General features: G+C 61.0%; 2 protein-coding genes across 4 annotated transcripts in view; one reads left to right on the top strand and one right to left on the bottom strand.

Annotated features, from left to right (window-relative positions):
• Positions 1 to 6,118: 6,118 nt before the first annotated feature.
• Positions 6,119 to 16,967, top strand: CLCF1 (cardiotrophin like cytokine factor 1). Of its 3 annotated transcripts, none has more exons than XM_055091682.1 (3): positions 6,119 to 6,633; positions 13,538 to 13,704; positions 15,550 to 16,967. In XM_055091682.1, the coding sequence occupies exons 2-3, from the start codon at positions 13,552 to 13,554 to the stop codon at positions 16,042 to 16,044; spliced, it is 648 nt and encodes a 215-aa protein (XP_054947657.1). In that variant the 5' UTR covers positions 6,119 to 6,633; positions 13,538 to 13,551; the 3' UTR covers positions 16,045 to 16,967. The 3 variants fall into 3 exon arrangements, with proteins under 3 accessions (XP_054947657.1, XP_023989100.1, XP_028357283.2); XM_024133332.3 differs by lacking the exon at positions 6,119 to 6,633 and adding an exon at positions 7,169 to 7,375; XM_028501482.2 differs by lacking the exon at positions 6,119 to 6,633 and adding an exon at positions 7,788 to 8,021.
• A 3,055-nt stretch (positions 16,968 to 20,022) lies between these two features.
• The window catches only part of LOC114488044 (uncharacterized), a 33,714-nt gene continuing 31,961 nt past the window's right edge, over positions 20,023 to 21,775 (bottom strand). The window contains exon 3 of the mRNA XM_028501574.1: positions 20,023 to 20,386. Coding sequence (XP_028357375.1) covers positions 20,357 to 20,386 — 30 coding nt within the window. The 3' untranslated portion in view covers positions 20,023 to 20,356. The remainder of the gene's footprint in view (positions 20,387 to 21,775) is intronic.

Genomic DNA, 21,775 nt, shown 5'->3' with positions numbered 1-21,775 from the left:
ATCAAAGGCAGCGTGCTTCACCCAGCAGGGGAGGACTCCGATGGAACTCATTACCCCAAGATGTGGTCTCGGCTGGAAGTATAAATAGCTTCACAAAAGGTTTAGATAAATCTGTGGATGACAGCTCCATTCATGGTTTAGAAGGGAAGGAAGCTGTTTGTGGCCTGCGGGCCCGTGGGGAAAGCATCAGGGAGGCGACCTGGCCTCCCTGAGACCACCCCTCGGGGCCCCTGTTGGAGGCCGGCTTTGGGCCGAGGGGACCCGGGCTGCAGTGTCGGTGTTCCTACAGCCTGGAGCCCAGCCTGAGTCCCCAGGCCCTTTCCTCAGTGCCCCATCCCTCGCCATCCGCTGTGTCGGGAGCCATGGGACCACCCGCCCTGGGGAAAGCGCCCTGTCCTGGCTGTCCCCTAGGCGGCCAGCAGAGGGAGACAGACACCGTGTCCAGTCCCAGCTTCCAGCACAGAGACCAGGCTGGTCTGCCCTGGGGAGGGCAAGCGGCACCCGAGGGTCCCCCAGCTCGGTGTCCAACACGGGGCTAGGCGCCCAAGGAGGGAGGGGCCCAGAAGGCATCCTCCCTGGCCAAGGTGGGCTTCCTACAGTGCCGGGGGGAGGGGGGAGGAGGAGAGACTTCAGAGAACTGGGGTCAGGGCGGGGATGAGGCCACCAACTAAGAGCAGGGCTGCTCTGGAGCCATCTTCCCTCTGTCCCCGCAGACCCCCAGCCCCTGGCGGGCAGCGTGCGGTCTCCGTAGGACCACGCTGTTCCGCGGGCACATACAGGAGATGCTTCTGAAAGCCTTGGGCGGGGGGTGGGGGGTGGGGGTGGGTGACTGAGCCCCACAGGCCCGAGTGCCAGCTCCTCCCGGCCCAGGAACCGGTTCCAGGCCAGGTGTGGTTCCCCAACTTTGGCTGCTCGGCTTCTCCCCAGCCACCCTCAAAGTCTCCCTTGACGTCCCCCTGACCTCTGACCTCTCCCTTCTCGGCACTACAGCCGTTCTCACACCTGTCCGAGCTCCTGAGTCCCTGTTTCATTTAACAATGAAATTCTCATTTTGCAGCCGTCAGCGGCTGAACCTGACACGTGCTCAGCGTGCTCTGCTGAGGATCACGAGGTGGACCTCGGAAAGGAGACTTTGGGGCCCGGCGAGCTCCTCACAGACAGATGGGGGCTGGCGGCCGGCACAGCCAGGGTGGGCTGTCTCCCCAGGTCGCTTCAGAGCTCACTGTGCCCTGTGTCCATCCTTCCCGCTCCGGCCGGCCCTCCTCCAAGACACTGACCCCCTATGAGGAGGCTGTCTGGGATGCTGAAGCAGATGCTCAGGTTCATTTATCGTTGGAGGAAAGCTGAGCAGCGGCCCAACTCCAGAACTCTCTAGAGTTCTGCGTCTGTGCCCAGCGCGGGGAGTCAGCATGGGGGTGCTGGGGACAGGCCTCAGGAAGAAGGCAGAATGGAAAGAATAGAGTAGGTACAGACAGACAGACTTGTAGACATGGAGGCTTGCAGGGGTCGGGGCACATCATTAGCAGAGATGGGAGGATACGGCATGAAGGGCAGACAATAATAATATTTAAACTTGTCGCGTGTTAAGTGCCAGAGATTTGACTTGTGTTAACCGAGGAAGGCACCATTATCATCTCCCCTGTCTTATGCAAGAGAAAACTGAGGTGTAGAGGGGTCAAGTGGCTCGCCCAAGGTCACACAGCTGGTGAAGGCGGAACGGCACCCTCACGTGCTGTCAAGCTCCCAGCAGTGCTGGGACAGCCCCCCAGAGGTACCAAGTGCAGTCTGTCCTCTGCCCCCGCCCCCGCCCCCCGGGGCCCCTGTGGAACCCAGACAGTTTGGAGAAAGCCTGAGAAGGCTGAAGGAGGAAGGCCGGTGGGAAGGAGGGGGCAGAGCAGCAGTGACTCAGCAGGGCAGGATAAGGATCTTCCGGCAGGATAAGGGAGAGGTAACCCCGCTCCTCCGCCAGGGTGCCGGAGTCACAGAGCCCGAGGCATGGGTTGTCCAGGGCAATGGAACATCCCGGAGGGGGAGCTCCTGGCGGATGGGGGTGGTGGTGGAGCCCCTGACGGTATCCTTCCTGCCCCTGTCCTCACACAGCCATCACCCTGACATCCTTGCAGACGGGGAGCGAGCCCAGGTAGGGCAGGGGAGAGGCAGGCGGCAGGACCTGGTTCCTCTCCTCGGCTGGGAGGCAGGGGCTGTGGGCGCCGTTTTTCTCGGGAGGCCTGAGCTGGGCCAGGTGTAGGTGGGGGATGCAGGGCTATTGCTAAGGTAGGAAGAGGCCTTTGGCCTCGGGGTTTCCGCTGACATCACAGCCAGCTCAGGGTGAGGCAGGGCCCTCTGGGCTCCTGCCCCTGGAAGAAAGGGGAAAGTGCACTCCCCGCCGCCTTTCCTCCCCCTGCTGCCCTCGGTGGCCCCCGCGCCCGCCCAGTCACGCTGGAGCACGCGCGCGCAGCGGCGGAGGGGCAACCCTCCCGGGGTGCAAGTCCCTGGCGGCGGCTCGCTTTGCAGCCCACACGGTCGGTCGGGCCCTCAGGAGGTACAGCCTTGCCCTGGCTCTGTGTGCAGGCAGCCTCTGCCTTCCGGCTCAGTGCTCATTCCATGATTCAAACTCTCTGCTCTGCTCGCGGAATCTACAATTCCAGCTGAGGGGACTGAGTGCTCCCGGGCTGGCACCTCTCACCGACCCAGGAGGGCCACGTGGCACGGCTGGCCCAGTCAGTCGCGTGTGGCGGGTCGCGGGCAGGAGAGCCCAGGTCTCCTGCTCGAGGCACATGGGGACTCTCTGTCCCAGAGAACGTGCTCGTGTCCCGAAGGGGGAGACCAGGCGTGCCCCAGGTTAGATGCCTCCTAGCCACGGGGTGCTCAGCACGTGCTGCTGTCTCCGCATCCAGCCTCTTCTCCTTTCAAGGCTCCCTGCGCGCCTGCGCCGTGGGGGCAGTTAGGAGGGCGAGGTGCTGAAGGCAAACGGTCCTCAGTTCCAGCCCTGGTTCTACCTCCTGGTGTGACCTTAGACAAGTGACTTCATCTTACCGAACCTCAGTCCCCTCGTGTATAACATGGGGAAACAACAGTTCTTATTTCCTAGGGTTATTGGAAGAATGGAATGAAATCATTCAAATAAAGCCTTAGCGCAGAGCCTGACTCGTGGTGAGAGCTCAGTACGTTTCAACGCTTGCCATGAGTTAAGCCTGAGAGGCGCAAAGGAGCAGTGTGTCGCCAAAGAAGGCCAGGCGTTGCAGCAGGCTGGTGGAGTCTCTGGGGCCGGCCGCTGCCTCTCCTGCCTGCACGCAGGCCAGCCTCTGCCTCTCGACCCCAGGGCCTCTTAGGTCTCCTCTCTGTGTCCCTGGCACCTGGCACAGAGTAGGAACTCAAGGAATGTTTGGTGAACAAATGAATGAATGAGTGAACGTCCTTACTCATCTCTGTGGGCTTCTCCAATACCACACTCCTGCTCACCCACCAGGAGGGGACTGGACCGGAGGCTTCCCTGGACGTCCCAGGGGTCAGGGGTCAGGGCCCCTTCAATGCCAGGTCTGCATCTGCGTGGGACATGGGGACTTTTGGGCATATAGAGAGCCTTCCCTGGGGATGTCAGTTATGGGGGGAGGAGGGGAGGCAGGAGGGAGGGGTGGAACCCTAGCCTGTCCCTGAGCCAACACTGACTCACCCCCAGCCCCTTGGAGGGCAGCTCAGTCGTCTCTGGGCGCCAGTCCTGCCGCCTACCCAGACACACCCTTTGAGGCCTGACCTGCTACGCCCTGCGGATGGTAAGGACTGAAGTCTGGAAGGCCAGAGAGGGCATCAAAACAGCATCCTCCTCATCAGCTCACTGATACTCCCACCATCCCGTGGGAAGGGAGGCAGAGGTGGTCATAGCGCATCCCGCCGAGAGGTGGTGGGCTTGTCCCAAGGCCCGCCGCCCAACTGGAAGCCTGGCATCCTGACTTCCAGTCCTGCCGTCTGCCCTCGGCCCACTGCAGGCAGCCCTGTGAGCTACACCGGGTGCAAGCGACGGTGGGGCTTCGGCCTGTGGTTGGTTGCCGCTGCCCCTCCTGCCATCCCGCCACATTTCCACCCAGAAGTTCCACCTCCTCCCAGAGCTCTCCTTCCCTCATCATCCTCTGATCTCAGTTTAGTGAGTGTCCCTTGTCACAAGACTGTGAAATTCTTGAAGGCAGGGGGTGGGTTTTCCTCGTCTCTCTGTCCTTTACAGGACCTGGCACCAAGCAGGGGCTCAGGAAATACCTGTGCAACGCTTCTTGGGACAGATGGACCTGGAGCTCAGGGGGCCAGTGTCTCCTCTAACCTCTGCCCTGCCCCCAGCAGCAATCCCAGATCGTGAGAGCTGGCAGGGCCCCGAACAAACACCCCTTTCTGAGAGCCACAGGGGTGCAGGAACTTCCCCAAGGTCCCCAGCTGGAAGTCAGAGGGCAGCCACCTGTGCCCAGCACCCCACAGAACGCCTGAGGGGCTCTCGCTGCTCTGCTTCTCCCTTCTCCCCGCAACTCCCTCAGCGCAGCCCCCTTTGGGATTTGGCAGAATAAAGGCACGGTCTTTATTCTAGCCCCTACCCCAAACCAACTGGCAGCTCCTAGCCTGCTACCTTTGCCCAGACATGGCAGAGGGGCACTGGCAGCTTGGAGAAGGAGTTGATTTTCCCTTTGGCAGTGGGGAAGATGGGGGAGGGGAGAGGCTTGCCCCACCCCCCACCCCGTCCCCGCCAGGTGAGGGGAGAGGGCAGGGATGCAAGTCCAGACAAGAGGCAGAGGAAGAACACGACTTCCCCAGCTTGTAGGGTCCCGGCATCAAGCCCGGGGCTGTGTGGAAAGCCAGTTGTCCCTGCACCCAGCTGGCCTGGGTCCCCACTTCAGAGCTGCAGCCCTCGGTTCCTGCAGACCGAGGCTTTCTCTCTCGACTCCCTCCCGAGGTGAACATTTGCTGGCGGGGGTGAGGGCATGGGACGCTTTCCTCCCCTTCCACTGCAGTCCGCTCCTCTTTGTGTCTCCTGCCCCGTCCCTTCTTTTCCCCCTCCTCTTCCCTCAGCACCCCCCCTTCCTTCGGCTCCCCTCTCCCTCTTTCCCCTTTCTCCCCTGGCCCCTCCTCCTCTCCCGTGTTGGGGCTGCTTTCTCCCTGACTCAGCAAGGTGCTTTATAAGGTGCTGAGGGGCTCAGCCAAATCCAAACCACATTGTCTGTGCAGACACTCTCCACAAGGCGCAGGCTGCACACCAGGGGCGAAGGACTTGAGAGGCTCCCTTCTCCCCCTCTCGCTCCCCTTCCTTCCGTGGCTCCCTCCCTCGGAAAGGGTGGCTGCTAGGGGACCTCCTGGCCAGCCTCAGTGCCAGTCACCCACTGGGCATCTGCCTCCTTGACCTTGGCCTGGGCATCAGAAGATCTTCGGGCTCACTGGCCAAGAATGTCATTGAAACTCCACGGCGTTCTGGCTGGGGGAGGGGCTGGAGGGAGGCCCCCCCCCAGCACTTTTGCAAAGGGCCCCTCCAAGGCAGGTTTCATCAGAGCTGCTCCTGACGCCCCAGAAAATCCCCTGCCCCCAACCCCCCGCCAGCTCCCCTTTCTCAGCTCATTTTCTCCTCGTTTAGGAAATGAAAGAAAGCGGAAAAAAAAAACCCCAAAACAAACCCAACAACAAAGTCTGTCCCACTCCAGTGAGGTAATTGAAAACAAACTTCTTCCCCACCCCCCCCACCCCCCCACCCCCCCATCCCAGTTCTCGAAGTGCAGAAAAGGGAAGAGCTGCCCTGGGAACCCAGCACTGGTCATGCCCACGGCTGCCTGCTCTGACCCACAGGCTGGAGGGGCTATGGCAGGGCGGGCAGGGTGCCCTTCCTTCTAGGGGCGGGGGGGAGGGGGGGCCCAGGGCAGGAGTGGTGAGCGCAGGCTCTGATGCTGTTCCTGAGAGGAATCACCTCTCAGGTCTGGCCCACCACCTCTCCCTCCTTGAAACAGCAAATAAACAACAAAAGCAACTTATTACCAAGTGATTTAATTGGCGGTCCGGTTCTAGAGCACTCAAGCCTTGGAGACCAAATGACCGTCCCCCAAGAAAAGTCACAGCGTGGGGATGTCTGCAGGCCCCCAGATGAGAGCTGTTTCCTTTGCACGCTCCTTGGCAGCCCTCTGTACAGGGAGGAAGGGAGACCCTCCAGGGAGGGTCTAGGCTATGGGTGCCCTAGGGATCCCGCCCGGCAAGTCCCAACCCAGGCCTGAGGGAAGGACGGAGGGAGAGCACGCGACACTCAAACCACCCCTACCCCAGCACCGGAAAAAACCTACAACCCAAACCCCAAAGGCAGGAGAAAGCCAAATGGCTTCTTGGGGGAAGCATTTCACAAGTGGGGACTCTTGGTCCGTCCATCGCCTTGAATTCGAGCGGACCCGCTGAGTCACCCCTGAAGCCTCTGGTGTTGAAACTGGTCCGGTGCCTCGTGCTGATTAATGAATTACAAATCCCCCACCCATGAGCACTCTCCTGGCGGCTGGGAAGAGGAATGAAGAACCCTGTGAACTTGAGGGAGAAACCCTCAGCCAAGTGCCCTCTTCTCTCCTCCACGCTGGGCAGTGGGCCTGCGTTGCCCTCTGCCTGCCACCCGCGGGGCACTGTGAGACGGTTAGTCACCTGCCCCAGCCCCGGAGCCTCGCTTAGCCTCAGCTTTTGGAAATGGGACAGGCGGCGGGACAATAGGCAAGGGGGGCGGTCAGCCCAGACAAAGGGCAGCAGGAAAAACACCATCACTTGCTTCGAAGCCAGCTCGCTGGCATTTGGGAGGATGTGTCATTGCATTTACTCAGGGGGAGGGGGGAGCGGGAGGGGGAGGGGAGGGAAGGTTAGAGACGTGGAGGCAGAGGTAGGCTGAGAGCTGGGACCCCGCCGGGCAGATGGCAGGCGCCCCGGGCCGACACCGAGGGAGAAGAAAAGGAGCGGCCGGCTCACTCCCCTGGCTCTTGGGAGTTTGCAGAAGCACTGATGCCCTCCCGCCCCCTCCCCCAGGAGGCCCAGGGTGGTACCGCCGCAGCCTCGCCTCACCTCACCCCCCCCTCGGTGTTGTGGGAGGGAGAGGAGCCCCAGAAGCCCTCCCTTCCCTCCTCCCCCCTCCTCCCCCCACCCCGGGGAGGGCCGCTACAATTTGTGGTTACAGCTTTACACGTCAGAAAAAAAAAGTTTGCAGAATGTCCCACACCGAAAAAAAAAAAAAATCCGAAACCGAGCGAAAAAAACCTGCGAGTGGGCCTGGCGGATGGGATTATTAAAGCTTCGCCGGAGCCGCGGCTCGCCCTCCCACTCCGCCAGCCTCCGGGAGAGGAGCCGCGCCCGGCCCGCCCGGCCCCCGGCCCCATGGACTTCCGAGCAGGTAGGAGCCAGGCGTCCGAGGCCCCGGCCCCCGCCCCCGCCGCGAGCCGCGAGATCCGGTTCCAGTCCTTCCCCCCGCGAGTCGCGAGCCGGGGCCCGGCCGGGGAGCCGGGCGCTGCCCCCGCCAGCGGGGCTCGGGCCAGGCGAGGCACGGCCGGGCGCCTTCGAGAGGGGCCGGGCGGGGACGCGGCATTCCTTGAGTCCGCTCGGCGGGGAGCCCCGGCGACCCGCAGACCTGGGAGGCGGCCACCTGGAGCCCGGCGAGGCGGGGTCGCGGGATCCCGGAGGAGAGAGCCCCGCGCCGAAGTCGGGGAAGCGCGTCCGCGGCGGGCCGGGGCTGCGGGAGGGAGACGCGGCGCGCGGGGAGGAGGGGGCCGGCGGAGGAAGGGGGAGGGAGGGAGGCACGGGGAGCCCGAGGCCGGGCCGGCGGGAGGCGAGGAGAGGCCGACACCTCGGGCCGCGCCGCTCGCCCTCCCCGGCCCGCCGGGAGGGGAGGGCGGGAAGGAGGGCGGGCGAGTAGCGAGGAGGGCGGAGGGCAGCGCCGAGCCTGGCTGGTCCGGGCCGCGCCGCGGGAGTCGCGGCTGCCTCGCTGCGCGCCGCGCGGCCGGAGCCCACCATGCTGCCCGCAGCGGGGGAGCCGGCGGCAGGTAGGGGCCGGGCGGCGGGGCGGGAGGCGGCAGCGAGCCCCCCGGGCCGGCCCGCCGTGGCCTGGGAGTGATTAGTGCGGGGGGCGGGCGCAGCCCGGCCGGACCGGGCAGGAAAGTCTGTCACCGGCCGGGGAGCGGAGGCAGCGGCCGCTCGGCCCCGGCGGCCCGCGGGGGGGCGGGCGGGCAGGGCAGGGAGTTGACGCGCGGGAAAGGGCAGCGGCCCGGCCGAGCCCGGAGCCCGGCGCCCCGGACCCCGCCCCCGCCCCCGCCGCCGGGGAGGGAGAGACCGGGCGGGAGCGGGCGGGGGCGGGGGCGGGGCCGGGGGCGCGGGGGCCACACAGGGGGACGGCGCCGCCGCTTCGGGGAGGGGGCCGGGAGCGAGAGGTCACCGCCGAGCGGGGAGGGCCGGCCGGGTTCTCGGGCCGAGCCCCGCGAGGGAAACCCCAAGTCCCCGGCCTCGCCAGAGTCCCCTCATCCCCGCTCACCCTACCTTCCTTCCCAGCAACTCCACACTGCGCTCCAGAAGCCCTCCCCAGACTCCCAATCCCAGAGGACGCGTCCCTGTTTCCTCCTGCGCCCGGCCTGGCCCTCCCCCCGGGGGTGGGAGGGGGCTGCCAGGAGGGGAGGGGGCTGGAGGCTCGGCTCGGCAGGAGCAGTCCGAGCCGCGGAGAGAGGCTGTGGGTGGAGGCACTGGACCCACTCCTCTGTCAGGCGCTCTCTGACCCTGACCCATACGGGCTGACACCTCTGAGCTTTCACTGTCCCCACGGACCCCCTCCCGGCTCCAGGAGCACACAACTGTCCGCCCACCGTCGGACACAGGGATACATCCCCCTGACGGATCAGACCCACTCCCCCCACTGGCTCAGACACCCTCGCTGCCCTGGAGCCAGGCACTCAACCAGGGGAGGAAACGGGCATCAGGCAGAGGTGGCAGCATCTGTCACCCAGCAGCCCCAGAAGTCTCCCCTCCCAACTGATGTAATGGCTCCCTCTCCCCCGGGCAGAGCCCTGCACTGGGCCCGTTCACACTTCTGCACACCACCCCTCGGCACCAGCTACTCCATTAGTGACACTTCACATTCCTCCCCACAATCCCACCTGCCTATTCACACCCTGGCTCCTGCAGCTCCCTCTGAGCCCCTCCCATACCCTCTGGATAACACCACCCTTTCAAGCACACCCGCACAATTGCCGGACTATTTCCTTCATTTTGCCCCCGTGCCTGCCTTCTGCTGGCTGCCCAGCTCCCCGGCTCCACCCAGGGTCCTCTTGCAGCACGATCCGGACCCTCTTGCTCCAACAAAAGCCCAACTCCTGGGTGGGAATGGACTCCACACGGCTGGAAGGCTGGCCCGCCCGTCTGTTTCTTTCCCTGGGCCTCAGTTTCTTCTTCTGTCATTTAGGCTGGCCGAGAATGGCAGGGAGGGGGTTTCTGAAGAGCACAGCAGAGATGGAGCATCACGTGGTTTGGAATTTCGCATGCACAGTGCAACCCCTTCACACAAGCCCAGTCACCTGATGGGCTGGTGACAAAGGGAGGTCCCCTGACTTCTGGGCCCATGTGTACCCACTCACTAAGCTGATTCTCAGTTGCCTGGGGGATAGGGAACCAAGGAGAGGATGGAAGGGAGAGAAGGAACAGAGGGGAGGGTAGCCAGCCTAGAGGACAAGGAAAGATGGACTGTTTCTTTGGGCCCTTCCCTGAGAAGGGGGGCTGGGAGGTGACCCCCAGGGCCGCTTCCTGGATCTCACACCACAGTGGACCCACCACCCCCTAAACCACTCGCCCCCTCAGTGCACCTCAACAGACCCCTCCAAGGTCACCAGGATGCCAGTCCTGGTCTGGCCTGAGGGTGGGGCCTCTCCTCTGGCTCCCACATTCAGCCCAACACCTCTGGAGCTCTGCGATGGCTCCTGGGCTGGCTCCTACCTGTTAGGCTGATGGCTCTTAGCCACCAATCCCAGGTGCACGGTCTCCTGGCTGACCTGTCCTACCCACCCTGACTACCCTGGTGCATTTGCACTGCTGAGCACCCTACCTTCACTGCGTGAGGTCAGACTGGGGGAGACAGGCTGAGGGGGCAGCTGCCTAAACATGAGTACACGGGTATGCCTGCCTGTGTAGCCGTGTCAGGGTGGCCATGAGCTTGCGGGGGCTGAGTGTGTGTGTGTGTGTGTGTGTGTGTGTGTGTTCATGATGGGGGGCCTCGGTTCCCAGGGCCCAGGGATCTGGATGGAATTAGGGGCTGGCCCGGGTGGGGGCCAGGATGGGGGGTGGGGGGGCCGCAGCAGGAAATGTGAGCTGCCCTCATTAGCTCCTCACGTGCTCAGCTGGATTTATAAACACAGGGGAAGACGGGATGTAAACAATCAGTGGGCAGCAGCCAGAGGCAGATCTGGGGCGGGGGCTGGGCGGGGGGCCAGGACTCGGGGAGGGGGCCCAGAACACAGCCCCCGGTGGCCGGTCCACCTGCACACCATGAGCCTGGAGAGGAGGATGGATGTGGGGGCTCCAGGATGCCCACTGGGCTTGCCCTCCTAGGAGCACAGGCAAGCGGAGAGCTGTGCTTAGTTGCAGTACTCACGACTAAAGCACAGGTGTTCCCTGCCCCAGGCGGCTTTCAGCTTTGCTGCCCAAGATATGGGACATCTTGCCCAGAGTGGAGGCTGTCCTAATAGAGGGTAGAACCCTGTCACCTTACTCCTCTCCTGGCTTCTTCTCCCTCTGGATTTCTGAGGCTCCTTCCGTCTTTCTGGTTCTCTCCACGGGTCGATCCCGCAGCTCCCCCAGCTCCCCCCTCCGCCCCCTCCAGCCTTCAGTGACACAGTTACCTCAGAACTGAAATATTCCTGGAAACACCGGCCTTGTCTGGTTAATTTCAGGAGCCGTTTTTCTGCCCAGATGACTTCGCTCTTGTTTTTCCAAAGGCTTCTCCCCCTGCTGTCCCTGTATAGGGAGCCAATCCTCCCCAGGGATGTCCCGCAGGGCCCAGAAGGAGAGGGGGCAAACAAGGCCCAGAGCTGGGTTCCTGACCCCCAGCCCTACCCACCCCCTCCCACCGTGGGCCAGGCAGAGCCCAGTCCCAGAACTCTGGCTAGCAGGGCTGCCCGGAGCAGGGTGGGGTAAAGAGGAGAGCCTAGTTGTCAACTGCTGCTTCAGCTGGGACCCTCGGCCTTGCCACTAACTGCGAGAAGAGACCAGACTCAATCCTGAAAGCTACCTCAAGGCTGCAAGGACTGCTGCCCACCTCAGCAGCTCTCCAGCCTCTGAAACTAACCCCACATTGTACCCAAGGGATCCTGGAGGTGACTCAGCCAGATAGCCAGGTTGAAGGCAGCAGAGGAGAAGGGCCTGGAATTGTGTTGGAATGTGAAGAACGGAGAATAGGAAGGAACTCAGAGAGTCAGCAAGAGCTAGGGGTGGAAAGGAAGAATGAGAAAAGGACCGTTTGGGAGGGAAGCCACAGGCTGCAGATGGGGAAGAGGAAAAGGGGAGCCTGTCTCCCCAGGGAGCAGTTATGAGCCTGATCCTGCTTTCTGTCCTAAAACACACGTGGGTGGGGCGCACACACTCACTCACACACACACACACACACTCACACTCACACACACACACACACACACACACACACACACACACACACACACACTCGAACCAAGAGCCCTCCACCCGAGAGGGCAGGGTTCCTGAACTAGTGGCAGCCCTGCTACTGCATTCTGTCAGTGAAGCCAGCCAGTAAAGCATCTGAAAGAGTCAGCACACACACACACACACACACACACACACACACACACACACACACACTCGAACCAAGAGCCCTCCACCCGAGAGGGCAGGGTTCCTGAACTAGTGGCAGCCCTGCTACTGCATTCTGTCAGTGAAGCCAGCCAGTAAAGCATCTGAAAGAGTCAGGACTGACCAGCTGCGCCATTGCAAAAGTTCCCACCTGAGCCCTGCACTCTGTAAGAGACATTCCATAGAGTGTGAATCCTAAACCCCTCCTCGTTTGTAACCCTCTCTAAAGCCCTGACCCAGTGTTATGACCAAGTCTAAACCTACCTAGTCTTAATCCTTTCTTAACTCCACACTTATCTTAAGTACAATCAAATTGTTAAACCCCCATCCAACTTATTTCTATCAAAGCAACGTATGTCATTGTAGAAAATTTGACAGTATATAATATAAACTAGAAGAAAGAAACCACTCGTGATCTCACACTTACCCAAGCTCAAAGCCCAAACTAGCCCTACTCTTGCTGACAGGCCATGCATCACCCCATCTGACAGCTAAATCAACAAATTCACAAACCTTAGCCCCAGCCAACCCTCTGCCTGCCCAGACCTAACCACATCCCCCAGCTGGACTCAAACCTCAACCACACTCAGTCAGCCAAATCCCAATAAACTAACCTGAAGCTTTGAAAGGAACCCAGTCCTTAAACCTAACCTAGCTCAACGCCAATTATAGCCTTACTCTTCCCTGAGCCTCATTGCCACTGCCGGTCCTAGTGCCCCCTGAATCCTGGCCTAGTGCCCTTGACCTTGGACCTCACCTAAAAGCTGGGAAAATCATGTTTCCCAACTGCCTATCCTCACAGCATTGACCCCTGGCCTCTGGTACCCTGCGGGGCCCAAACCCTCCAGCACCATCAGCGGTGGAGCCCTACTCGGCAGATACATCCTATTCTCCCTCTCTCCCCTCCCCCTCTCCCTCCCCCTGGCCCCTGTCTTCGCCGCAGGCTGATCACCAGGTCTCTTTCAGGTCACACTTTTCCCCATCCAATACCCTAGAGGAGAATGGGGCAGATCTCCATGCTGCAGCCAGCCTCCCAGAGTGACACTAAATCTCCTTCCATCTAAGTCGATCCTACACTTTCCACACCCGGGAATCAAATCCCAGAATGTACCCACCACCGCCTGCCCGAGCCAGCCCCGTGTCCTTCAGCCTGCCCCTGGTGGTCCACAGCTCCACCTTGCCTCTGACCCTACGTCCTGCCTCTGGCTCAACTCCCACTCGTGGCCGCCTCTGGGGCGCCCCTCTCACGGCTGACTTCTCTCCGTTTGAAGCTCTGACACGTGCTGTTTCCCGACCCCTTGGCTCCCGCTAAGCTGCAGTGGGACCCGGAGGGTGGGAGGGGAGGCCGAGGTACACCTGGAACCCGGGAATACTGATTCTGATCCGCAGTCCCTTGGCCTGGTCCCCCACGTACACACGCACGCACGCGCACGCACGCACGCACGTGCACACATAGCGACTTAGCTGATGCACAAATACTCTCCGGTACCTCCTGGTAGACACGCAGGCCAAGTCCTCTTCCTCAGACACAGACATGCCTCCATGCACACACTTTCTCAGGCCAGGAACGCTCCCCTCCTCCACTCCCGCACCTCCCATCTGGTGGTCCACCCTCAGCCCCTCCCAGCCTATGGTGGGGACAGACACCCAAGGGGCTGCTAGCTGCTTCCTCGACCGGGCCGGGCCACCCTCACGCCCCTCGCCGTCTCGTCCGCAGGGGACTCGTGGGGGATGCTCGCGTGCCTGTGCGCCGTGCTCTGGCACCTCCCTGCGGTGCCAGCCCACAACCGCACAGGGGACCCGGGGCCTGGCCCCTCCATCCAGAAAACCTATGACCTCACCCGCTACCTGGAGCACCAGCTCCGCAGCTTGGCTGGGACCTATGTGAGTATCCAGGGCAGCTCAGGGGCTGGGAGTTGGGTGAAGAATGGGAGTGGGGGAAGAGAGGCCAACCGGTGGGGGTCCTGGTGAATGATGGGGTGATGGGGAGGGGCTTTGGCTCCAAGCAGTCTCCCTGTCTGGCCTATCTCCCGCCCTTCCTTCTTAGGGAGGGTGCCCCCCCCTCCCCATCCCTGGCCCCAGGACTAGGCATGTGGGCAGGCCTCGCACCCGCCTTGGCCCATCGCCCCGCTGGCTGCCGGCCCAGCCGCCTGCCTCCCCCTGGGGGCCGGGGAAGTCTCCTCTGTTTACACCGTGTTGTGGTGTCTCTCGCGCACGGGTGGGGCTGGGTGGGGATGGAGGGGCCCCACCTCCCGTGCCTGTGTTCCAGCTCGTCTCTGCCCCAGACCTGGGGCCCTGCTGCTCTGGACCCATGGGCCTCCCTTCTGTCTGCCTCTCCCATCCTAGCTGGGCCTCCTAGGGGGGACTTGGGGGAAGGGGGCTGCAGGGAGCCCAGGCCAGGAGTGGCAGGGGGTTCAGGGTGCGGTTGGAAGCTGTGCCATAAGGATCTGGGGGCGGTCCAGAGGTGCTCAGAGAGCCCAGGAGAGGAGGAAGGAGGGTCAGGGTTCCGAGGACCGTGGGGAACTGGCCCCTCTTCCCGTGTTCCTCTTCCACATCCCAGACCCTACTTTGGAGCCAGGGAAAGAAAGGGGAGGAGGGTGGCGGGGGGAGCTGGCTCCGGCCCCAGGATACACCGAGGAAATGAGTTTGTCTCTGTGCTTGTCAGCGTGGGAACCTCCCCCGGGCCCTTGCCTATCCCAGGCCTCGCCCCTCGCTTCTCCCTTTCTCTCCCAGCTGAACTGTCTCCCTCACCCTTTCCCTGGGCCCCAGGCCTCTCCCCGGAGGGTTGGCAAGGCTCTCTCCTCTGCCCTAGACTGTCTTCGATACCCTTCCTCCTGCCCCACTCTTGAGATGGCCTCAGTTTCTTCCTTCTGCAGCCTTGCGCCTATGAGCGCTTCTTTGGGGGCTTAGTGAGTACCTTGTCCCCCGCCCTTCAGCTGGTGGACCATGCGTGCCAAGGGGCAAAGGCAGCTCGGATGCTCACGGGCCCCTCTGCCTTTCCACCCGCTCTTCCCTCTCTGGTTTCCCGTCCAGAAAACCTTTGCTTGACTGCTACCCCCCTAGCTCCGGACCCTTTTTCTCCCCGGGCTGCCAGATCTCTTGAAGGAGTGGTCTGCAGCCTCTGCCTCCACTTCCTCTCCACCCACTCGCTCCTTAACCCCCTGCAGTCTGGCTCCCGGGCCGCTGGAACGGGTCTCTCCAAGGTCAGTGAGGCACCTCCTTCTTGCCAACCCAATGGCATTTCTAAGGTTCATTCTCCTCGCTCTCTGTTTTGCAGCCCCACTGCTGAGCGTTGCTGCCTTCTTGAACTCCTCTCCTTGGCTCTGACTCTCCTGGTCCACTTTCACCTCTGCAGCCTGGCCTCCTGGGTCCTCGTGGCTCCTCCTCCTCTCTGTCCTGCTCCCACGGTGGGCGCTCTCCCAAGGCTGGTACTCTCAGCCAATCGGCACGTCCTTCCTGAGTTTCTCCTGCGTGTTATTCTCTTTCTGCACTTCTCCATAGGAGAGCTCATCACCCCCATTGCTTCAGCTGTCACCTCCGTGCAAATGACCTCCCTGGAGAAACTTAGGGGAGGCCCATGAACAGAGAGGCCTAGCGCGGAGGTGGGGCGGGGCCGGTGTCAGGGGACACAGGAAATAGCAGCTTTGGGGGCAGGTGTCTCCCGGCAGGCAGGTGAGCTGCCTTCTCCGCCCCCCTCCCTCCCTCCCCATCGCCCTCCCCTTTTCACAGTTGAACTACCTGGGCCCCCCTTTCAACGAGCCTGACTTCAACCCACCTCGGCTGGGGGCGGAGACTCTGCCCAGGGCCACTGTCAACCTGGAGGTGTGGAGAAGCCTCAACGACAGACTGCGGCTGACCCAGAACTACGAGGCCTACAGCCACCTCCTGTGCTACCTGCGTGGCCTCAACCGCCAGGCCGCCACGGCCGAGCTGCGCCGCAGCCTGGCCCACTTCTGCACCAGCCTCCAGGGCCTGCTGGGCAGCATCGCGGGCGTCATGGCAGCTCTGGGCTACCCGCTGCCCCAGCCTCTGCCCGGGACTGAGCCCACCTGGACCCCTGGCCCTGCCCACAGTGACTTCCTCCAGAAGATGGATGACTTCTGGCTGCTGAAGGAGCTGCAGACCTGGCTGTGGCGCTCGGCCAAGGACTTCAACCGGCTCAAGAAGAAGATGCAGCCTCCGGCAGCCGCGGTCACCCTGCACCTGGAGGCCCATGGCTTCTGATCCCTGACCTTTACCACCGTCTCTTTCCCCTCCCCCTTCAAGCCCTGCTCCCACTCTGGGGGGGAGAAACGCGTACACCAACACTTGTTGAGCCAGGTGACAGAAGCCGTGAGCCTCTAGCCCTCCCTGGACTGGGAGGAGGGTGTGATGCAGTAAGGCCCATCCCCTCCCCGCTTCCCTAAGTCCTACGGCTCTGGGGAAGAGGTGCAATAGGCCCCACCCCATTTCCACAGGACGTGATGCTCCAGGGAGCCCGCAATGGTTCAAGGTGGTGCAAGGCTCTCACAGCTTCCTGCTCCCTGCCCACCACTTGCCAGTGCCCACCCAGCCCCTCAAGTGGCACTGCCAGCAAGCGGGCCTGTAGGGCAGGGAGGGGGCCACCATCTCCTGTGCCTTTCTGGGGTGAAGCCCTTTGGCTGCCCTGCTCTCCTTAGATGGGTGTTGCTCCCCTACCCCCAAATAACTCAGTACATCCGATTCAGGACACAAACACAGTGGCAATTCCAAACAGGAAGAGGTGGGATCTGCATTGGAGGTACTCCTGGAAGCAGAGGGGCAGGGACAGCCTGGACCCGGAGGTCCCCGAGGCAGCCGGTGGCACAGAGTGGCGACCAAAAGGGCATTGCCGTGAATGTGCTCGCCGGCCCCAGGGTGCCTCCTCTCCGCCCCCTTTCCCAGGGTATCTGTGGGTTGCCCAGGCTGGGGAGGGCAGCCCTAGCCACAGCCACAGAACTTCCTGAAAGTTTACATTGCAGTAGCATTTCGGGGTGCGGGGGGGCAGCTCCCCCAGGCCCTGCCCCCCAGCCCCACCCACTCATGACTCTTAAGTTTGTTGTATTAATATTTATTTATTTGGAGATGTTATTTATTAGATGATATTTATTGCAGAATTTCTATTCTTGTATTAACAAATAAAATGCTTGCCCCAGAACTTCATCTCTTTGCTTGGCCTTGCCCCGCCCCCTGGCTCTCCTCCTTGTCCTCCGGGCCTTCCCGCCTCCTCCCCCCACCCCACCCCCACCCGCCCCTACACCTGCTGGTGGAGGGCCGGAAGCCCAAGGGTTAGCTCGGGAGATGCCAAGAGCTGGGGAAGAGGCTCTCTCCCCTGCGTCCACTGGGAAGACAGGAACACGGCAGGCTCCGCTCCTGCCCCTCCACCTACCCCCGCTTCTAGCCCTCCCAGATATCTGCCTGTCGCTTACCTTCCTCCTCCCAGCCTTTGCTCACGTACCTCACTCCTCCGGCTTCCTTTAGTGGTCTTACGGGTCTGTCCCCCTGCACAGCTGTCTGTCTGCCCTCCGGGGCTCTCTCCGAGCCCCGCGCATTTAGCCCTCAGCTTCCCAGGACACCCACCTGTGGCCGGCTGCCGGAGTCCCTCAGCAGTGACCCTCACCTTCTCAATACCCTTCATCTCCCAGGGAGGGCGACAGACTGAGGCCAAGTATCAAGTCTCAGCTGTGACTCTACACTTTTCTCTCCAACATAAAACAGCCGATTAGGGGGAGAGAGAGAAACTCATATTGGACTGCAAGCAAACGGGAACAGATGCTGTTTGAGGGGTGACCTAAGGTCAAATCCCAGGTCCATAACCTACCAGCTGAGTGACCTTGAACAAATGATTTAAAGCTCTCTTTTGTCCAGTATCCCCATCTGTAAAATGGGAATAATCAATACCTTTATAAGAACGTTGGAAAGGATAAGAGAAACAATGAAGGTAAGATGCTTGGCTGAGGCAGCGGCGAATGTCTGGCGTGTCAGGATGCTCTGGTGAAGAGCCACTGGGTAGATCAGTGGGCTAATTGCTCCCAGGTAATATGGGGATATTTTACCAGGGCCTCCTGGAGGCAGTGCCCTAAGCAAAGGAAGTAACAAAGATGGTGATGTCAATCAGTTGACAAATATTTTAAAGACCTAATTACCTGCCCATCACCGTGCTAACTGGTGTTGGAGAGCCTAAGGAAGTCCAAGGCCTGACTTGGCTCCTGCCCTTACAGAGCCTGCAGTCTCTCTGGGAAGAGAGCGAGCTTACCTGAGCCGATAAGAAACAAAAGCACGCTCACGTGATGTGCACTGGGAGATAGTGACAGGTGCAGAGCCACCAGAAGAGGGGGAGCCGGGAGTATAGGCGCAGGAGCGACAGGACCTGCTTGTGGGCGGGGCGAGCCGGGCTCTGCCGAAAGTCCCTGAGTCACCTGACCCGAGTTGGGGGGAACACGTCCACCCAGAGGAGTCCAGGCTCTTCTGGCAGAGATGGCTGCCCAGGTGTGGCCGGGGGCAGCTGCAGGCCCCACCACCAGCCTAACTAGATAGAGAGGAGAGGGCCTCTGGGCTGTCTCCATCCAGAGGCTGTACTGTGAGGCACCTAGCAAGGGGCTAAACGGGATACAGGGAGAAGGAAGGTAAGTCCCACGCTACGTACTGTGAGCTTCCTGGGGGCAGATTCTGTCTTCCCCATCTCTCTGTCCAGCACCCAGCTCAGGCTCAAGCTCAAGTCCAAGGAAGGTGTTCAATGAGTGTGTTGAACAAAATCCGTGAAGAGGGACCGCCCCCCCATCCCCCCATCTTCACCCCCTGCCAAATGCTAGAATCCAAAGCAGAATTTGATTAAGTGCAGAAAGACGCAGGCAAAATACTATTTAAGTCAAGAAGGAGGGAGTGATCGCATCCAGTTGGGCGAGGGCCCTGCTGGTCTGCTGGGCCGTGGGCCCCACAGGGCAGGAAGTGGCGCCTGAAGTCCACGCTGTACTCCCAGCGCCTAGGACACAGTAAGTGCTTCCGCGTGGGGCCTGACGCCGTTCTTGGAGGATGGGCAGGACAAGGGCTGTCGTGTCTGCCTCCCTTTTAAGCAGGTAGCATCGTGAGGGCAGCCTCCACCATGTATTCATCTTTGCACCCCTGCAGCATTTTAGCACAATGCTGGGCACAGGATAATGTACTCGATAATTTGATTTAAACAGATTTAAAGAGTGTCAAGACAATAGTGCGTGAAAAGCCAAGAGAAGAGAGTCTCAAGGAGGCAGCTGATCCGCAGTGTCAGATGTCCGAGGAGAGCGGAGAGGAGACTGGGGGGGGGGGGTCTCCTCCCTGATTACCACCTCTCTGGTAATCAGGGAGTCACAGGCCACCTTGGCGAGAGCAGTTGAGAGACACCGAATTGTGAGATTAAAGATGGAGATGGTGAGAAGAAAGTCGGAAGGGTAAATCTATTCCCTCCGGAGTTTGGTGGCAAAGTCAATATCTAGAGGGAACAGCAGGATCACGGAAGGTTTTTTGTTTGGTTTGCTGTTGCTGTTTTTATAAATTTTTATTTATTTATTTATTTATTTATGGCTGCGTTGGGTCTTCGTTGCTGCGCGCGGGCTTTCTCTAGTTGCAGAGAGCGGGGGCTACTCTTCGTTGCGGTGCACGGGCTTCTCATTGCGATGGCCTCTCTTGTTGCGGAGTATGGGCGCTAGGCGTGCGGGCTCAGTAGTTGTGGCGCACGGGCTTAGCTGCTCCGCGGCATGTGGGATCTTCCCAGACCAGGGCTCGAACCCGTGTCCTCTGCATTGGCAGGCGGACTCTTAACGACTGCGCCACCAGGGAAGTCCCCTGTTGTTGTTTTTAAACGGAAGAGATCAGAACATGGTGTTGCTGTGTGAGGGGTGGTGGCTGGAGAAGGATCGAGAGGTTTGGGGAATGGAATCAGGGACAAACAGAGGAGAATCAAAAGGGTTGCTGGGCAGCCATGTGGCACCAGTGATATCAGCAAACACATCTCTGTCATGGACTCATCGGCATGATTGTGACATTCCCTGACATTTCCTAGCAAGCCAGAGGTGGGGACAGAGCGAAGAGAGGCTATTGCCCAAGGCTGAGGACAGGCCAGCAGGGATGGCGGTGAATCAAAGGGCGAGAGACTCTAGAGGGCGAGAGATTGCACACCGAGTGGCTGCCAGCCCAGCGCTGCATACGCGCACAGGGCCACGGGGCGGGGAGTAGAGGGAACCGGTGGCAGGGGTGGGGGGCGGGGGTGGACGCAGAGTGGAGCCCGGCCAGAAAGGGCATTTCAGAGTTTGAGTTCTTGAACTCTCCCCCAACAGTTCCCTACTGATGAGGTCAGGGCTGTGAGTCCTTCCTTTGGGTCTTGGTGCTGTGGACCACGAGGCAGGTAGCTCCTGATGAACGACAGCTCATCAGCTTTTCTGTGAACGGGTTTGTCATTTGTTCTCCATCCACAGCTGCTTCAGGAGAGGTGATGAGTTTTCATTGGTTATCTTAGGTTCCACCTCTTAGGTACGGTCTTACAGTCAGGGGCCCACGTACACAGAGGTCAGTTTAAGAACCTGGAACACCTAGGGCCCTGCAGAGTCACCGGGGGAAGGGCATTATCTCTAGAACGCCGTCTGCTCCCAGGAAGGTTAGGGAGAGTGGGAGGGAAGGAGAGAAGGCCCTCCTCCCTGTCACCTCCGGATAGCATGCTGTGGAGGAGACATCTCATCCTCATCTTGGGCGCCTGGAAACACCCCTGTGTTTGAGAGGATTCACACAAGATGGAGAACTGTCACTTGGGTGAGGCAGCTTTTGGGGTGGGGGAGTGGATGGAGTAGAGGCTCTGCTGGGGGGTGGCAAGAGGGTAGTCATGCCTTGCCAGCTTCCTGCTTTTGCAAAGACTGTCCCATATCCAGGACTTAGGTTCCCCTTGGTATGGGTATGTGGGGAGACTCACTGAAGCACGCACCACCCACACCCCCACACACACACACACACACACACATGAACACACACACATTCCCCACTTGCCATAGCCACCCCAAGTGGGGAAGGGCCAAGGGAGGCCCTTGTTCCCCTTAACCTACAGGGCAAGGGCTAGTGATCCAGGCCTGGCTGAGCGCTCTGATGGGTGGCTCCCTCTTAGCTCCCCCTTATCCTCTGGAGCCACAACTGTCCCTGCCTTTGTTCCTTCAATTCTTGAGCTCCCTGACTCAGCCTGGTTCCCCAATTTCCCAGCAGTGGACAAAGCCGTTGTCAGTAGGCTGGGGGTAGGGGCATTGAGGGAGTAACTGTGAGCTTTAGAACCAGAGCTCTGCCCCTTTCCCCATCCTTCAGCATCCCTCAGCTTTCCTAGTTCAGAGATCACCTCTAGGCCCCTCTCCAGTTTGTCCTGATCGCCAAGGCTAGGCTGATGGGGTGGAAACTAAGTAGGCCCTTCCTCCCAGCTGGACAAAGTCTGACACCTGGTGGCCAAGGTGAGGAATGGCCAGAAGGGCCCCTTTTCAAATCTCCCTAGGATTTCCCTAGAGCCAGGAAGGCCAAGGTGAAAGGGGAGGTGATGGGAGGAGGTTTGGGCGGGGTGTTTGGGACAGAGCAGAAGAGACGTCCAGCGGCAAAAAACCCAGACCTAGGGGAACTTTTGCCTTCCACCGGGCTCCCGCGCCTTAAGCCCACGAGGCCAGAGAACCTGGAGCAGGAGGAAGGAGGGTGTCTGGGAGGGTCAGGAGGGACCAGGAGGAGCTGCCTGACAGAATTTTGGCCCACAGGGTGGAAAATGGGGCCCAGGGTGTGTGAGTATGTGGGGGCCAAGGGTGTGGGTCTGGTGCCCAGAATCTCCAGCTCAGGGTGGGTGGCAGGGCCTGAGGGCCTGAGGAAGGGGGATGCAGGGAGAGGGAAGGAGAGAGGGCTACGCCCCGCAACCCGCTGGGCCCCAGGCAGCTGCTTCCCTCCCTCCACCTGCCCCCACCTTCCTAGCTCT

Source organism: Physeter macrocephalus, chromosome 16 (genome assembly GCF_002837175.3).
Source record: "Physeter macrocephalus isolate SW-GA chromosome 16, ASM283717v5, whole genome shotgun sequence".
Lineage (NCBI taxonomy): Eukaryota > Metazoa > Chordata > Mammalia > Artiodactyla > Physeteridae > Physeter > Physeter macrocephalus.
The sequence above is the reverse complement of the archived record's forward strand: the minus strand, read 5'-3'. Positions and strand labels throughout refer to the sequence as shown.

What these genes read in the sequence shown, in the direction of transcription:
- CLCF1 (XM_028501482.2), top strand. Translation starts at nt 7,991, where the DNA reads ATGCTGCCCGCAGCGGGGGAGCCGGCGGCAG. An exon ending in AGCGGGGGAGCCGGCGGCAG is followed by an intron (nt 8,022 to 13,537) that starts GTAGGGGCCGGG and finishes TCTCGTCCGCAG; the next exon opens with GGGACTCGTGGGGGATGCTC. An exon ending in GCAGCTTGGCTGGGACCTAT is followed by an intron (nt 13,705 to 15,549) that starts GTGAGTATCCAG and finishes CCCTTTTCACAG; the next exon opens with TTGAACTACCTGGGCCCCCC.